This window comes from Prionailurus bengalensis, chromosome A1 (assembly GCF_016509475.1).
Source record: "Prionailurus bengalensis isolate Pbe53 chromosome A1, Fcat_Pben_1.1_paternal_pri, whole genome shotgun sequence".
Taxonomy (NCBI): Eukaryota; Metazoa; Chordata; class Mammalia; order Carnivora; family Felidae; genus Prionailurus; species Prionailurus bengalensis.
In genome coordinates this window covers 170,713,193-170,728,164 of record NC_057343.1, presented here as the reverse complement: position 1 = coordinate 170,728,164, position 14,972 = coordinate 170,713,193, and the positions used below count along the sequence as shown (strand labels likewise).

Below are 14,972 nucleotides of genomic sequence, written 5' to 3'. Positions count from 1 at the left end.
TGTGCTGTACCAAGGAAAACCTAGCACAGTATTGGCATCCTTTATAGGTCTCTGCCTAGCTCTTACCTCCTTTCATGAAAAAGATTCTGTGCTATTAAAGTAAGATTAAGATTGTCAAAATATATAAAAGTAAAAACTGTTAGGAAAAATAACAGGAAAGCATCATTAAAAAGAATAAGTACACCACTCAATTTCTGGCAAACCTAATAGACTTAAAAATTAGAACCTGAGTAATATGAATAATATAATTAATAAAACTGGATTATTTCAAGTACATTTAGTATTAAAACATAAGACAAGTCAGGGAACAATTATAAAAATGGGTATTTTGGGCAAAAGACAATCTGAAAAACTCAAACTTAAAAAAAAGTTTCTAATGATCATATTAGTTAGTGTAATAAAGTTCATAAAAGCAGAAATTAACAACAAAAACCTAAACAATTTAAAAAAGCATTCCATGGCCAAATATAAAGTATCCAAAATGATATGTTGTTCCAAACTATTTAGAAAACAAAACAGAACATGAATTTACAAGATGCAGCCAAAGCCCACCGGAAGAAACTTCATATTCTCAAATGTATTCATTATCTAAATGTAAGAGCTAAAACCATAAAATTTCTAAGAAAAAAACCACAGAGTTCATGATCGTGGGTTAGATAATGACTTCTTGGTTATGACATCAAAACACAAGTGACAAAAGAAAAAATAACTGGGCTTCATCAAAATCAAAACTTTTGTGCATCAAAGGACACCTTCATGGGGCACCTGGGTGGCTCAGTCGGTTAAGCAACTGACTTCAGCTCAGGTCATGATCTCACGGTTCGTGAGTTCGCGCCTTGTGTTGGGCTCTGTACGGACAGCTCAGAGCCTGGAGTCTGCTTCAGATTCTGTGTCTCCCTCTCTCTCTGTGCATCCCCCCCCCCCCACACACACATACACTCACACTCTGTTTCCCTCTCTCTCTCTCTCAAAAATAAATAAATATTTTAAAAATATTAAGAAAAATTAAAAAAAAAAAAGGACACCTTCAAGAAACTGAAAACCCACAGAATGGAAAAAAAATATTTGCAAATCATTGTCTGACAAGAAACTTGTATGAAGAATATATAAAGAACACTTACAAGTCAACATAAAAAGACAAAGAACCCAACTGTAAAAATAGCAAATAATTTGAATAGACAATTTTCCAAACAAGATATACAGTCAATACACACGTGAAAAAATGGTTAACATCATAGTCTTTAGGGAAATGCAAATCAAAGCCATAATGAGGTACCATTTCACACTCACTAGCATGGCTAAAATAAAAAAGACAGTAACAAATGCTGCTGCAGATGTGGAGAAATTAGAACCCTCCTACACTGCTGGTGAGAACGTAGAAGGGTGCAGTCATTTTGGAAACAATTAGGCAGCTCCTCAAAACGCTTAACACAGCACGCTACCCAATGACCCAGCACTTCCGTTCCTAGGTATGTACCCCCAAAGAAATGAAAACATATGTCCTCACAAAAACTTACACAAGTGTGTATAGCAGCATTATTCACAGCAGTCAAAAGGGGAATAATCTAAATGTCCATCAACTGAAAAATGGAGAAACAAATGTGGTATTTCCAAACAACACACTATTCAGCTAAAACCCCTGCCACCCCCATTCACTCTTTATTTTTATTTTGGAAGAATTCAAACTTGAGAAAAGGTGTAGGAATCATATGAAGAACTCCGATAAAGTTTTCAACCAGATTTACCAATTATTAACACATAACAAGTTACAGTGAACATCTGATTTTATCAGTGCAGCATCCTCTTCCAGTAGTAACAGGATTCTTCTTTCGTGGACGACCCATTCATGTGGTTCAGGTGAGGCTTACCCTGCCTTCAACAAACCCTTCCGCCCCATGACCATTTCTAAGAGCTGACTGGGCCTTGGTGATTTCAGCTCCTATACCTCTAGCCACAGAAACTGGCTCAGGGTTATGCACTTAATCCAAAGTGAGCCAATTAGTTAAGGCGTTAAGGAAAACTTCTCCTGGTTCAACTAGGAAGATGAGAGTCCTAGTTGCCTATGGCCATCTTACCATGTGGAGAGAGCCAGGAGAAGATGAAAGCCATGAAAAAATAAGCAGAACCAAAAGAGACAGTGCCTAGACAACAAAATTCAAGTCCCCTGGATCCAACCATACCTGAAGTTACCATATATATCTCTGTAATTCTCAATGACAAAACGAATACCTTCTTTTCATTCTTCTTTTGCTTTTTTTTCTTAGGCAAGTAAATTAGACTTTTGCCTCTTCTAACTAATAGTTTTAACTAATATAAAACTAAAACCCCAGTGGGATATTATTAGAAAAAAACTACTCTAAAATTAATAAGAATAATACATAAAATAATAGATTACAAAGTAGATGACTGTAAAAGTGACCATATTACATTTATGTAACTTAGCTTATGATCAAATAAACATCATAAATTGATGAGGGATAAAAAATACTAGGAAAACTGGTTATTTAAAAAAATAAATAAATAAAGCCTCATCTCATGTTCCCCCAAATTAACTGCCCAAAGTTGTCCAAATGAAGGAGAAAGACATTAATACATACCTAGATTTTTTTCCAGCCACTGATGTCCTTCAATTAGTTGGTCAATTAAGGCAAAATAATGTGGAGCAGCTTCATCAGGCATAACCCAGCCACCTGTCACAATTTCAAACTGACCATTTTGTAGCAAACTGGAGAGAAAGTAATATAGGAGTTACAATAACACACAAGAAAAGTTCAAATAAAAGATTTGAAACAGCATAAACATTAGGGACAGCCCTTAAGTGTAACCAGTATTTATATTAGTTACTAAAAAAAGTTTTTTAAACCAGGGAATAAATTTCAAATTTGTGACCCTGGTGATAAAACATTCTTAGTAAAGTGCCTGTGGTGACACTCGCCCCCACCACTTCCACCCTAGGCAAAGCCACTGTAGGTCACTTTGGAAGTTCCTTTTCATAAAGTTATAATCTCCCGGACAACTTCAAAGATCCTGACGGAAACACATCTGACTTATTTCTGAATCTTGCAAAGCACCTAGCAAAGCGCTTTACTTGTGGTATATGCCGAATGAGGGTTTATTGAAGGACTGTCATTTTAAGTACTACATTTGTTTCAATACACCTATATTGAAAAAAATCAATATTTATTTCTTTCTGACACTGGTAAGTTAATCATGCAAACTACACAAAAGTAATAATAATAAAGGTAAAGGTAGTAAATATCACATGCTTCTGGGAATATAGAAAACATTATTAAGCACTTTGCTCCAAATTCAGCTAAAATGTTATCTGTATAGTTTATTTTACATCATTGAGTGAAAAGCTCTAACATTACCATTATCCGTCCATTGGGTACTCCTTTGCCATAATGCCATACAAGGTAACTAGATTCCCAGCCCTAGAGCAACTGAATTGTTACAAGATGATAGCTTCCTCCAAGGAAAAAAATGATAAATGACTAAAAATTTGAAGAAGTACCTGAAGAAGTACACAAGTCAAGAATTTAGGCAAACACCTTAAATGTCACAGACTTGTCAGTCTGCAGCACGATGGTTTGAAAAATAGTGTAAAATTTCAGAAAAAAGCAGCAGCTTTAATAAGGATACACATCACCGGATACCTACCACTAACAGTCAAGTACCAAGCCAAATTTAGTTGAAGCAGACCAGACATAAAAGATTAACATTTTCCTATAAAGCCTATAACAGAATCCACAGCATTAACACAGCATCTGATTTATTCAAACATATGCATAATCGTATAATCAGTGACAGAGTGGATAATGGACACACTTTTTAAAATGGAATGAATGGGGGCGCCTTGGTGGCTCAGTCGATTAAGTGTCCAACTACAGCTCAGGCAGTGATCTCACAGCTCATGAATTTAAGCCCCTCATCAGGCTCTCTGCTGTCAGTAAGGAGCCTGCTTCAGATCCTCTGTCTCCCTCTCTCTCTGCACCTCCCCACTCATGCTGTCAAAAATAAGTATTTTTTAAAAATAATAAAATAATTAGAATGAATGAATAATTCCTTGCATAAAGGTTAATCTGTATTGCCATGGGAATCACCAACTAACAATTCACATAAAAGTGTCTAAAAAAACCCAAATGTCCAGTCAAACCTCGGATTCTCATAGGCCCAAATCAAGAATTTATGGTACAGAAGCTGGAAATTAAAAAAAAAAAAAATGCATTTCTTTATGAATACAACTAAATCCAAGGTTCTTCTGACCTGCTTTTACTGTCAAACTACTTCCAGTCAGTTCTCTTTCTTATCTTCCTGGCGACTGCCCGATTTAGCCACACTCTGGAGGGTCTGGCCCAGACCCAGGCTCTTACATCTTATGGCCAGTACTTGGAAGCCTGAGATGTCTGGAAAGATTTGGGATTTAATCTCTGGCCATCAAATATAGAAGTGTGACTCCTTATCTCAGTATTCCAGTAAACAGATCGTTTGGAAAATTTCAGAAATAAATTGGCCAAACAAAGTCTTTGCTGCTTCTGAACAGAGAAGAGAAATTACAGATTAAAAAAACTAAAAGTTAAAGTGAAAAAAAAAAATCACTCCAATGATGGAACTTTTCATCTATATCAGTTTTACTTTGCTACGTAATTCCTGTCCCATAGGCATGAATGGGCTCCAAGAAACAGCAAACTGAACAAAGAATCACACCTACTATATACAGCAAGTAGTTTCTCAGGTCTCTTTGTAAACAATCTATCTCTTTCCCCTCCCCATGATGCCCAGATGCTACTATGATCATGTATTAATCATGTATGAAAGGTAACACAACGGTTACTTTTTTTTTTTAATGTTTATTTTTGAGAGAGAGACACAGAGCATGAGCAGGGGAGGGGCAGAGAGAGGAGGAGACAGAATTCGAAGCAGGCTCCAAGCTCTGAGCAGTCAGCACAGAGCCTGATGTGGGGCTTGAACCCACGAACCATGAGATCATGACCTGAGCCAAGTCAGACACTTAACCGACTGAGCCTCCCAGGCGCCCCTGAACACAACGGTTACCTTAAAGACTGTCTTGTCACTTCATTCTGGGAAGGCATGGAAAGCCTCCCATGCATTAAAATGTTTTCCAGAATATTCTCCCCTACTTATTTTCTTCTCTCCTATTTTTCCCAACCTGACTGGTCCCAGTGGTCCTCATGTCTCTGTTCAAATAAAACCTACCCAAAGAAGTCAGCCTGAGCACCTAACCTAAAAATACTCCCACCATACCACCACACTCCATCACACACCAGAATTACCTTGTTCATTTCCATGTCTTCTCTCTCTCCCTCCTCAGCCCCACCCACCATCAGAACACAACATAGGCTCCCAGAGAGCATGAACCAGGATATGCTGTTTTGTTCACTTTTCCACGCCCAGCCCTGAGAAGCATGTTTGGCACATAAATAGGCACTCTGATAGTTGTGAGATGTAAGAGGGATGTGTAACGAGATTCTCAGCTCAGCTTTTTACAGAAAGCTTTACATTAGATGAAGCTCAGAGACATACACAAAATAAACCGGTCAGCACAGGGCCAGGTGGAAAGGAGTCTCGGAATAATCTAGGTATGAGGTGGTACGACCTAGAATACGAAAGTGGTAGGAAATATGGAAGAGGAGAGAGACAGGAGGCGTTTTCATGAAAAATCAGTGCGAATTAGGAAATCAGGGGTGATAGAAGAAAGGATTACAGCCCACATGGCTTGGGACTGTTAATTCCTGGTGTCTGATGGTGGGGCAGTGTTAAACACACAGTGCAGTTGAGAAGAGAGGTCACTTTGTGATCATAAACGTAAATTTGGATAAGGCTGTTTGATATGACAGTGAGACATCTAAAAGGAGCTAACTGTAAAAGAAAAGTTAAGGAAAAGAGGCCGATATAAAAATGAAGCTTGAGGGGATTAAAACAAAGAGGAAACAGAGAAGTATAGGAAGTCAGGAGAAACAATCAAAAGGAGAGTCAAGGACCAAACAGAAGGGGTAAAAAAAATAGAGGCAATAAGAAATGTTAAAGATAAAAAGAATCTGAAACATTCTAGAAAACAGTGATGAAGTAAAACCTGCCATTCTACTTGATAAAAGCCATTTTTATAGTTAAAAAGCTATCATGTAACTGTGGCTTACTCAAAAATAGACACTTTGGTGGGTCAGACTATAAAGCTATGAAGTCTATTTTTACAGTATTTATACCATTGGGACGACTGTGGCTCAGTCAGTTAAGCGTCCCATTCTTGACTTTGGCGCAGGTCATGATCTCACGATTCAGTCTGTGAGATCAAGCTCCGGGTCAGGCTCTGTGCTGAATGTGCAGCCTGCTTGGGATCTTCTCTCTCTCTCCACCTCTCCCCTGCTCATACTCGCACTCTCTCTCACTCTCAAAATAAATAAACATTAAAAAAATAAAATATTTATACTATTAAAATAGCAAATTAAATAAGTGGAAAAGAATGAGACATAGTTTCATTTATAAAAACTTCAAGCTTGTGGCTAGAACCCACAAACCAAGAGATCATGACCTGAGCCAAAACCAAGAGTCGATGCTTAACCGACTGAGCCACACAGCCTCCCCCGCCCCAAAATGTATATAAGCAATAACAGGAAAATAACAGGAAAGCTATGTTAGCCTACAAAAACGTGCCATATTTAAAATTGCCGCTGTTAGCAACATAATGAAAATAAAATTAAGATGGACCGCAAGTGTACATTTGAGACTTTAATAATTTTTTTAATCACATAACAGGAAATACCTATAACTACAGAAAAAGTTACTTAGAAAAAATACAGGTGCTTCCAATTTCCATGTACTCCATATTCAACAAGCATCACCTGAGCTATTTCTCTGCACTAGGAGAATACAAAATCAAAAAAGACATGCTCCCTCCATAGGATCTATTGCTTAGTTTCTGCCAAGAAACTGGCTTTTGGCAAGTTTTTTACGTGTACAATTTTTCCTCATATTTCCTAATAAACATGAGATATAGAAGCAAAAGTGAAAAGACAGGAAAAGGGAAGGAAAGAAAATATATACGCACAGCAAATCTAGAAAACAGGAAACCAGGCACTAACTTTCAAAATTAACTTTCAAAATCAAAACACTCCTGTTTCACTCTTTTAAATGGCTGACTTGTAACTACTGGTAACGGCATCACACATTTCTATGTTTCTACCATTTCATTGCTTGGGAATTTGGTATAAAAAGCTTAACTAAATAACTGATCAAAATTAGGCTCACTTTGCCTAAGATGTAGAATTTACACTTAAGAATGTACTTGCCAAGCACATGAAGCTGCAAATCATTTTCTCTGAGTGTCACTTTTTCCCTATGTAGGCTCATCACACATTTGGAATTTGGTCACACACAGAAGGATAGACTCAAAGAGCTTTTTTCCCTAATGGGGAAATTGTTACAGATAACTTAGTAGTAAAAAATGCATCATTTAGCAAGCTTCAAAGAATCACAAATTAATTTCACATGAGAAAACGAGTTGAATTTGTAATCATACATCTGGGGAAATATGAAATAATACAAGATGATGTACAGGGATTCATTCTTAAATAAAAATTTAGTTAACTGGAAAATTCAAAAAGATGGAGGCTCCTGATGAATCAATTAATACCCTAAAAACATTTGCTTATCATTTGCTTGATTCGTATGCCTTTCATGGGAAGTACCTAATAAGAAAAGTAAAATCTGTTTTAAGATTCCTCATATAGGAATAATTGGGGAAATTCGTCATATACTTGTCAATATTGTAGATGCCTGTCTTTAAAGATTTAGTACATGAGGCACAAATGGCAAATGAGTTATCTCCCATCATTTCTTCCTCACTTCATTCCAGCCATACTCCTTCTTTTAGTTAACTGTCCGTGCAATCTTTCTTCCTGGAATAACACCACCTCCCCCCAGAAACCATCTACTTCACTGGCTCTTACAGATCCACTGGGAGCCCGTCGTAGCCACCATATCCCATCCCACCTAAATTGTTATCTTTCATGAAAACCCTAAAATTTCTTTCATAGCATTTATCACAAAATCTAATTACACACTGTCTATTTACTGTCTTTCTCCCTCAACAGACTGTAGGCTTCATGAAGGCAGGAGTCTCCTCCAGTTTGGTCAATATTTACCACTCAGGGTTCCTTTTAGAAAAGGGTACCAAGACCTCATAAGACAAGTGAACAAAGAACGTGAAGCATTTATTTCAGAAATTCTTGGCTCCCCAAACTGAAAAGAAATTTAGTCTCACTCAGAAGGAAGTGCAAATTACAACTTCAATGAGATGCCACGTTTACTCATCACACTGGAAACATCAAAATGTTGTGTGTGACGTCACACTATGACATCAAGGATGTATGGACATAGGTATTGTCACATATTGCTAGCAATAACTATCAAATTTTAAAATGCATATATACTTCTGTATATTCATATTCATTAAAATATTCATATTCATTAAAAAAAGTCAGGAAGTATTTTAAAGTATAAAAATAAACAAAAGCATTATGTACGCTACATATGAAGATACATTCCATGCATTCACAAAAGACCAGAAATAAAAAAACATGGGCATCCATTGCAAAGAGTTAAATAAATTAAGGTCCACTGATAATATAGATTTTTATACCATCTTTAAAAAAGGGGCTCTTCAGAAGCACCTAGGTGGCTCAGTCAGTTAAGCATCTGACTTTATCTCAGGTCATGATCTCGCAGTTCATGAGTTTAAGCTCCACGTTGGGCTCTGTGCTGACAGCTCAGAGCCTGGATCCTGCTTCAGATTCTATGTCTCTCTCTCTGCTTCTCCTCCAGTCACATTCTGTCTCTCTCTCTCAGAAATAAACATTAAGAAAAAATTTTAATAAATAAACAAACATAAAAAAAGAGGGGGGAGGGTGGGCTCTTCTCTCCTGGAAGGTTCTCCAAGATATTAAGGTTAAAAAGCACGGTACATACACAAAAATAAACTCAAAATGGATGAAAGCCCTAAATGTGAGACAGGAAATCATCAAAATCCTACAGAAGAAAGCAGGCAACAACCTCTTTGACCTCAACCGCAGCAATTTCTTACTCGACACATCTCCAAAGGCAAGAGAATTAAAAGCAAAAGTGAACTACTGGGGCCTCATCAAGATAAAAAGTTTCTGCACTGCAAAGGAAACAAACAACAAAACTGAAAGGCAACCAACAGAATGGGAAAAGATATTTGCAAATGACATATCAGATAAAGGGCTAGTATCCAAAATCTATAAGGAACTTACCAAACTCAACACCCAAAAAACAAATAACCCAGTGAAGAAATGGGCAGAAGACATAAATAGACATTTTTCCAAAGAAGACATCCAGATGGCCAATAGATACATAAAAAGATGCTCAACATCACTCATCATTAGGGAAATATAAATCAAAGCCAAACTGAGATACCACCTCATGCCAGTCAGAGCAGTTAAAATGAACAAATCAGGGGACTATAGATGCTGGCGAGGATGTGGAGAAATGGGAACCCTCTTGCACTGTTGGTGGGAATACAAACTGATGCAGCTACTCTGGAAAACAGTGTGGAGGTTCCTCAAAAAATTAAAAATAGACCTACCCTATGTATGACCCAGCAATAGCACTGCTAGGAATTTACCCAAGGGGGATACAGGAGTGCTGATGCACAGGGGCACTTGTACCCCAATGTTTACAGCAGCACTTTCAACAATAGCCAAATTATGGAAAGAGCCTAAATGTCCATCAACTGATGAATGGATAAAGAAGATGTGGTTTATGCATAAAATGGAATACTACTTGGCAATGAGAAAGAATGAAATCATGCCATTTGCACCAGTGTGGATGGAACTGGAAGGTATCATTATGCTAAGTGAAATAAGTCAGAGAAGGACAGATATCATATGTTTTCACTCATATGTGGATCTTGAGAAACTCAACAGAAGACCATCAGGAAAGAGGAAGGGGAAAATAGTTACAAACACAGAGGGAGGGAGGCAAACCACAAGAGACTCCTAAATACAGAGAACAAACTGAGGGTGGATGCGGGGTGGGGGAGAGGGAAAATGGGTGCTGGGCATTGAGGAGGGCACTTGTTGAGATGAGCACCAGGTGTTGTTTGTAAGCCAATCTGACAATAAATTATATTCATAAAAAATTTTTTTAAAAAAGCATGGTACAATACACATTAGTATGGAAATTAAAAATAGAAACAAAACAAATTAAAAAAAAAACCCACAGCAAATAGATTCTGATGAGGATGCAAAGTAACTGGAAACCTTGTACATTATGGGTAGCAATGTAAAATGGTGCAATTGCTGTGGGAAACAACATGGGGGTCCTGCAAAAATTTAAACATAGGATTACTACATGATCCAGTAATTCCACTGCTGGATAGATACACAAAAGAATTAAAAGCAGGGACCTGAACAGATATTTGTATACTTATGCTCATAGCAGTATTATTCACAAGAGCCAAAAGGTAGAAATAACCCAGGGGTGCCTGGGTGGCTCAGTCAGTTAAGCATCTGACTCTTAGTGGCTCAGGTCATGATCTCATGGTTCCTAAGTTCCAGCCCTGCGCTGGGCTCTGTGCTATTAGTGCAGAGCCTGCTTGGGATTCACTCTATCCCTCTCTCTCTCAAAATAAGATAAACTTAAAAAAAGAAAAAAGAAAAGAACAGAAAGAAACTACCCAAATGTCCTTTGATGGATGAATAGATAAACAAAATGTGGTAAATCATGCAATGAATTATCCTGATTCAGCCTTAAAAAGGAAGGGAATTCTGACACATTTCAATATGGATGAACCTTGAAGACTTTATGCTGAGTGAAGCAAAGCCAGACACAATGAGACACATACTATATGATTCCACTTATGAGGTACCTGAAGTAGGCAAACTTCTCGAAACAGAAAATAGAATGGTGGTTGCCAGGGGCTGAGGTGAAGGTGAATGGCAAGTTCTTAACAGGTACGCAGTTAGTTTGAGATGATGAAAAAGTTCTAGAGACAGAGGAAAGTTATAGCTGCACAGCAATGTCAATGGACCTAATGCTACCAAATGGTACACATAAAATCACTAAAGTGGTAAATTTTATGTTATGAATATTTTACCACAATTTAAAAAAAAACTCCTAAAAAAACTGGTACAATGTGCACAGCATGCTGCCATTTGCATAATACACATGCATATGTCTTTGTACATATGTATGTATTACATATATTTTCCTGTACATCTAGAAAATAAGTTTGTTCACAGCAGCTGTGTCCCGTGGGAAGAACTAGATGACATGGAGACAGGGGTGGTTTATCTCTTACCCTTCACTATGTACCCTGCATATACTTGGACTTACATTAAAACATTAATGAAAAATTTTTCTAAACTATAAATGTGATACTCTGATTTCTCCAAAGCATTGAAAACTAACACAGCCATAGCATAAGATGGTCATGAAATTTAATTTAAGAATATTTCCCATATTAGATAGCTCAATTAATCATTTCTGTAAAGTTTTCTTTAAATTTTTTTTTTCAACGTTTATTTATTTTGGGGACAGCGAGAGACAGAGCATGAACGGGGGAGGGGCAGAGAGAGAGGGAGACACAGAATCGGAAACAGGCTCCAGGCTCTGAGCCATCAGCCCAGAGCCTGACGCGGGGCTCGAACTCACGGACCGCGAGATCGTGACCTGGCTGAAGTCGGACGCTTAACCGACTGCGCCACCCAGGCGCCCCATTTCTGTAAAGTTTTAATAAGAGGATGTTCTTTATGCAAACTGGTGTAGCCACTGTGGAAAACAGTATGGAAGTTCCTGAAAAAATTAAAAATAGAACTACTCTATGACCCAGCAATTGCACGACTAAGTACTTTTACCCAAAGGATACAAAAATACTAATCCGAAGGGATACATGCACCCCAATGTTTACAGCAGCATTATCAACAATAGCCATTTATGGGGAAAGCCCAAATGTCCATAGACTGATAAGTGGATAAAGAAGAAGTGGTATAAAAAGAATGAAATCTTGCCATTTGCAACAACGTGGATAGAGCTAGAGAGTATCATTCTAAGTGAAATTAGTCAGAGAAAGACAAATAGTGTATGATTTCACTCATGTGGAATTTAAGAAACAAAACAAATGCTCATTGAAGGAAAAAAGAGAGAGACAAACCAAGAAACAGATTCTTGGGTGTAGAGAACAAACTGATGGTTACCAGAGAGAAGATGGGTGAGGGATTGCGTTAATTAGTTGATGGGAATTAAGCACCTGTGATAAGCACTGGGTGTTGTATGTAAGTGTTGAATCACTAAATTGTGCACATGAAACTAATATTACACTGTGTGTTAGCTGCTGGAATTTAAATAAAAACTTAAAAAAATGAAAAGAAAAGAGGCTATCCTTTAAATATTTCACTGTAAATATTACTTCATGTTCTCATTTTCCAAAATAAAATAAAATGTTCATTCAAAATGAATCAGAAAATACATAAGAGGTTAAGGAATAGAATTTAAAAATCTAAATATCTTGCTATAAATGCATTCAGGGGTCATGGTAGAGTTTTTAACCAACTTATTTTACTTAATACTATACCATGAGCAACCTATCTTTCCATGTTAATAAATAGACCTATCATTATTTTAGGGCTGCAATGTATTTTCGAAAAGACTTTTAATTGAGACAACAACACACAATATACATGTGTTTAGTCTGATCAGCTTTGACAACTGTTTACATCCCTGTAATCACCAAAACAAGATATGGACTATTTCCATTAACTCAGAGAGTTCCTTCGTGCCTCTTTCCAATCGTTTCCTACCTCAACTGCCCCCAAAGAGAAAGACATTCTTCTTACTTCATGATTTTCATCATAATAGATAAGCTGAGCTACTCCTACACTTGATAAAATAAAATCATACACTATTTACTCTTCTGCATCAGGCTTTTTTTTTTTTTTTTGCTTTATACATTCTTTAGATTCATCCATATTACTATGCATCTCAGTAATTCATTATTTTTCATTGTTGAGGAGTATTCCATTGCACAAATATGCCACAAGTTTTTCATCTATTATCTTGTTGATGGGCATTTGAAATGTTTCCAGTTTGAAGTTACTATGAAAACTTCCCTATGAAAATGTGTGAACAAGTCTTTTTGTGAACATGTTTTCATTTCTCTTAGATAAATTCCTAGGAGGGGGCTCCTAGGCCACATGATGTATGTTTAACTCTGGAAAACTCTGGTGGCTTTCAGAGAGCAGTTGTACCATTTTACATTCCCACTGGCAATAGGGCAGTTCCAACTGCTGCACCTTCTTCGTGCTGCACCTTCTTCGTCAACTCTTGGTGTTGGCAGTCTTTTTGATTTTAGCCATTCTAAAAGGTTGGGGACAGAATCTTAGAGTAGTTATAATTTGCATCTCCCTGATGACCGTACATTACCCAGCCCAAGCACACACACCTTCCTCCACACTGCTGCAGCCTCAGACACTGCGTCCAGGTGTTTGAACATGCCAAGCTCTTACTAATCCCTGGCCCATAATCACAATTCTCTTCTCATACCCTGGAATTCCTTCCCCACCCTCTGCCACCTCCTACATACCCGGCTAATTCTAACCGCCTTTCAGGTTTCAGCTTGAATACCACCACCTGCTTCAGGAAGTCTTCCAAGACCCCCTTCATGCATCCATAGAAGGAAAACACTTGATTGTGATACTGCATTTAATTATATGTCTTTCCTGCTCTGCCTTGAAGGATGGGATCAGGTCTGTCTTACTGATCACCTATATCCCTGGAGTCTAGCACAGTAAATATTTATTGAATGAAGAGTGGAGTCAATAAGGGAAGGTTTTGGAAATAAGATAATAAAATATTGTCTCAGCTGGGTCTTGAAAAATGAGTAATACTGAGATTAACCAGTGCACAAAAGGGGAAAAACAAACAAACAAACAAACAAACAAACAAACAAACAAACAAACTCTAAGCTCAACTGACGGGCAAATTCCTAAGCAAGAAATAGCAAGAGTCTGCGGACACCCACGTGGCTCAGAAGGGCTAAGTGATGGGAGGTAAGGGTGGACAAGCAGGGAGGAATCAGCGAGCAAAAGCCAGTGTGTGCCAGACAGAGGACATAGATCTGTACCTTTTGACACTGAAGCATCACTGAAGCATTTTAAAGCCAAGAAGGGACATGGACAAAATCATTTATTACAAGCTTAACTCCTGGTGAAATGGAGAACACCTGCAAGAGACGCAACTAGAAACGGGAAGACCAGGTGGAGGTTTTCAGAATAGCAGGAAACGAAGAGTAATGGGGCTGGAGCTGGGATTCAGAGCACAGAAATACTAAGGAGGCACAACTCACAAGGCTTGGGGACTGACTGGATGTAGCCTGAGGGCCAGTGGAAAGGTAGAGCACACAATGGGTCAGGGCACCGGCTCCAGGTCAAGACGGCCTGGCTCTGGTCCTCATGCCATACTTACTAGCTGGAGGACCCTAGGTGCATCCCTTAACACCTCTGCCTCAGTTTCCTCATAAGGAAACCTAAGTCATCTTAATTCATAAGAAAGCTATAGGACCAACTCAGTAAATACAGGTAAATGCTTACACCATGCCTGGTATACATTAAGCACTCAGGAAGTGTTAGCTGTTAATATTATAACTAAATAGAGAAAAAAAGAAGTTGAGGTTGGAGGTTTGGATCTGGAAGCAGCCCAAACACCCAGTAATTAAAACAATAGTGTGGATGAGCCTGCAAAGTGAAGAGGAGAACAAGGGATGCCACCCCACAGGTGAGTAAAGGGACATTTAGGAAATGAGCAGAGGAAGAAACTGAGGAGATGAAAAAGGAATGCTCAGCAAAGCAGGAATAGGAACAGGAGAGAAAGAGCTCCGGGTCACAGAAGACAAAAATGGGAAGAATTTCAATGAGACTAGAGTGATCAGCATCGCTGCT

At 38.1% G+C, this 14,972-nt stretch overlaps 1 protein-coding gene across 1 annotated transcript in view; it reads right to left on the bottom strand.

Moving 5' to 3' along the window:
- MAN2A1 (mannosidase alpha class 2A member 1) overlaps window positions 1–14,972 on the bottom strand; it is a 167,154-nt gene that overhangs the window by 103,879 nt on the left and 48,303 nt on the right. Inside the window, exon 5 of the mRNA XM_043595195.1 lies at window positions 2,598–2,725. Coding sequence (XP_043451130.1) covers window positions 2,598–2,725 — 128 coding nt within the window. The remainder of the gene's footprint in view (window positions 1–2,597; window positions 2,726–14,972) is intronic.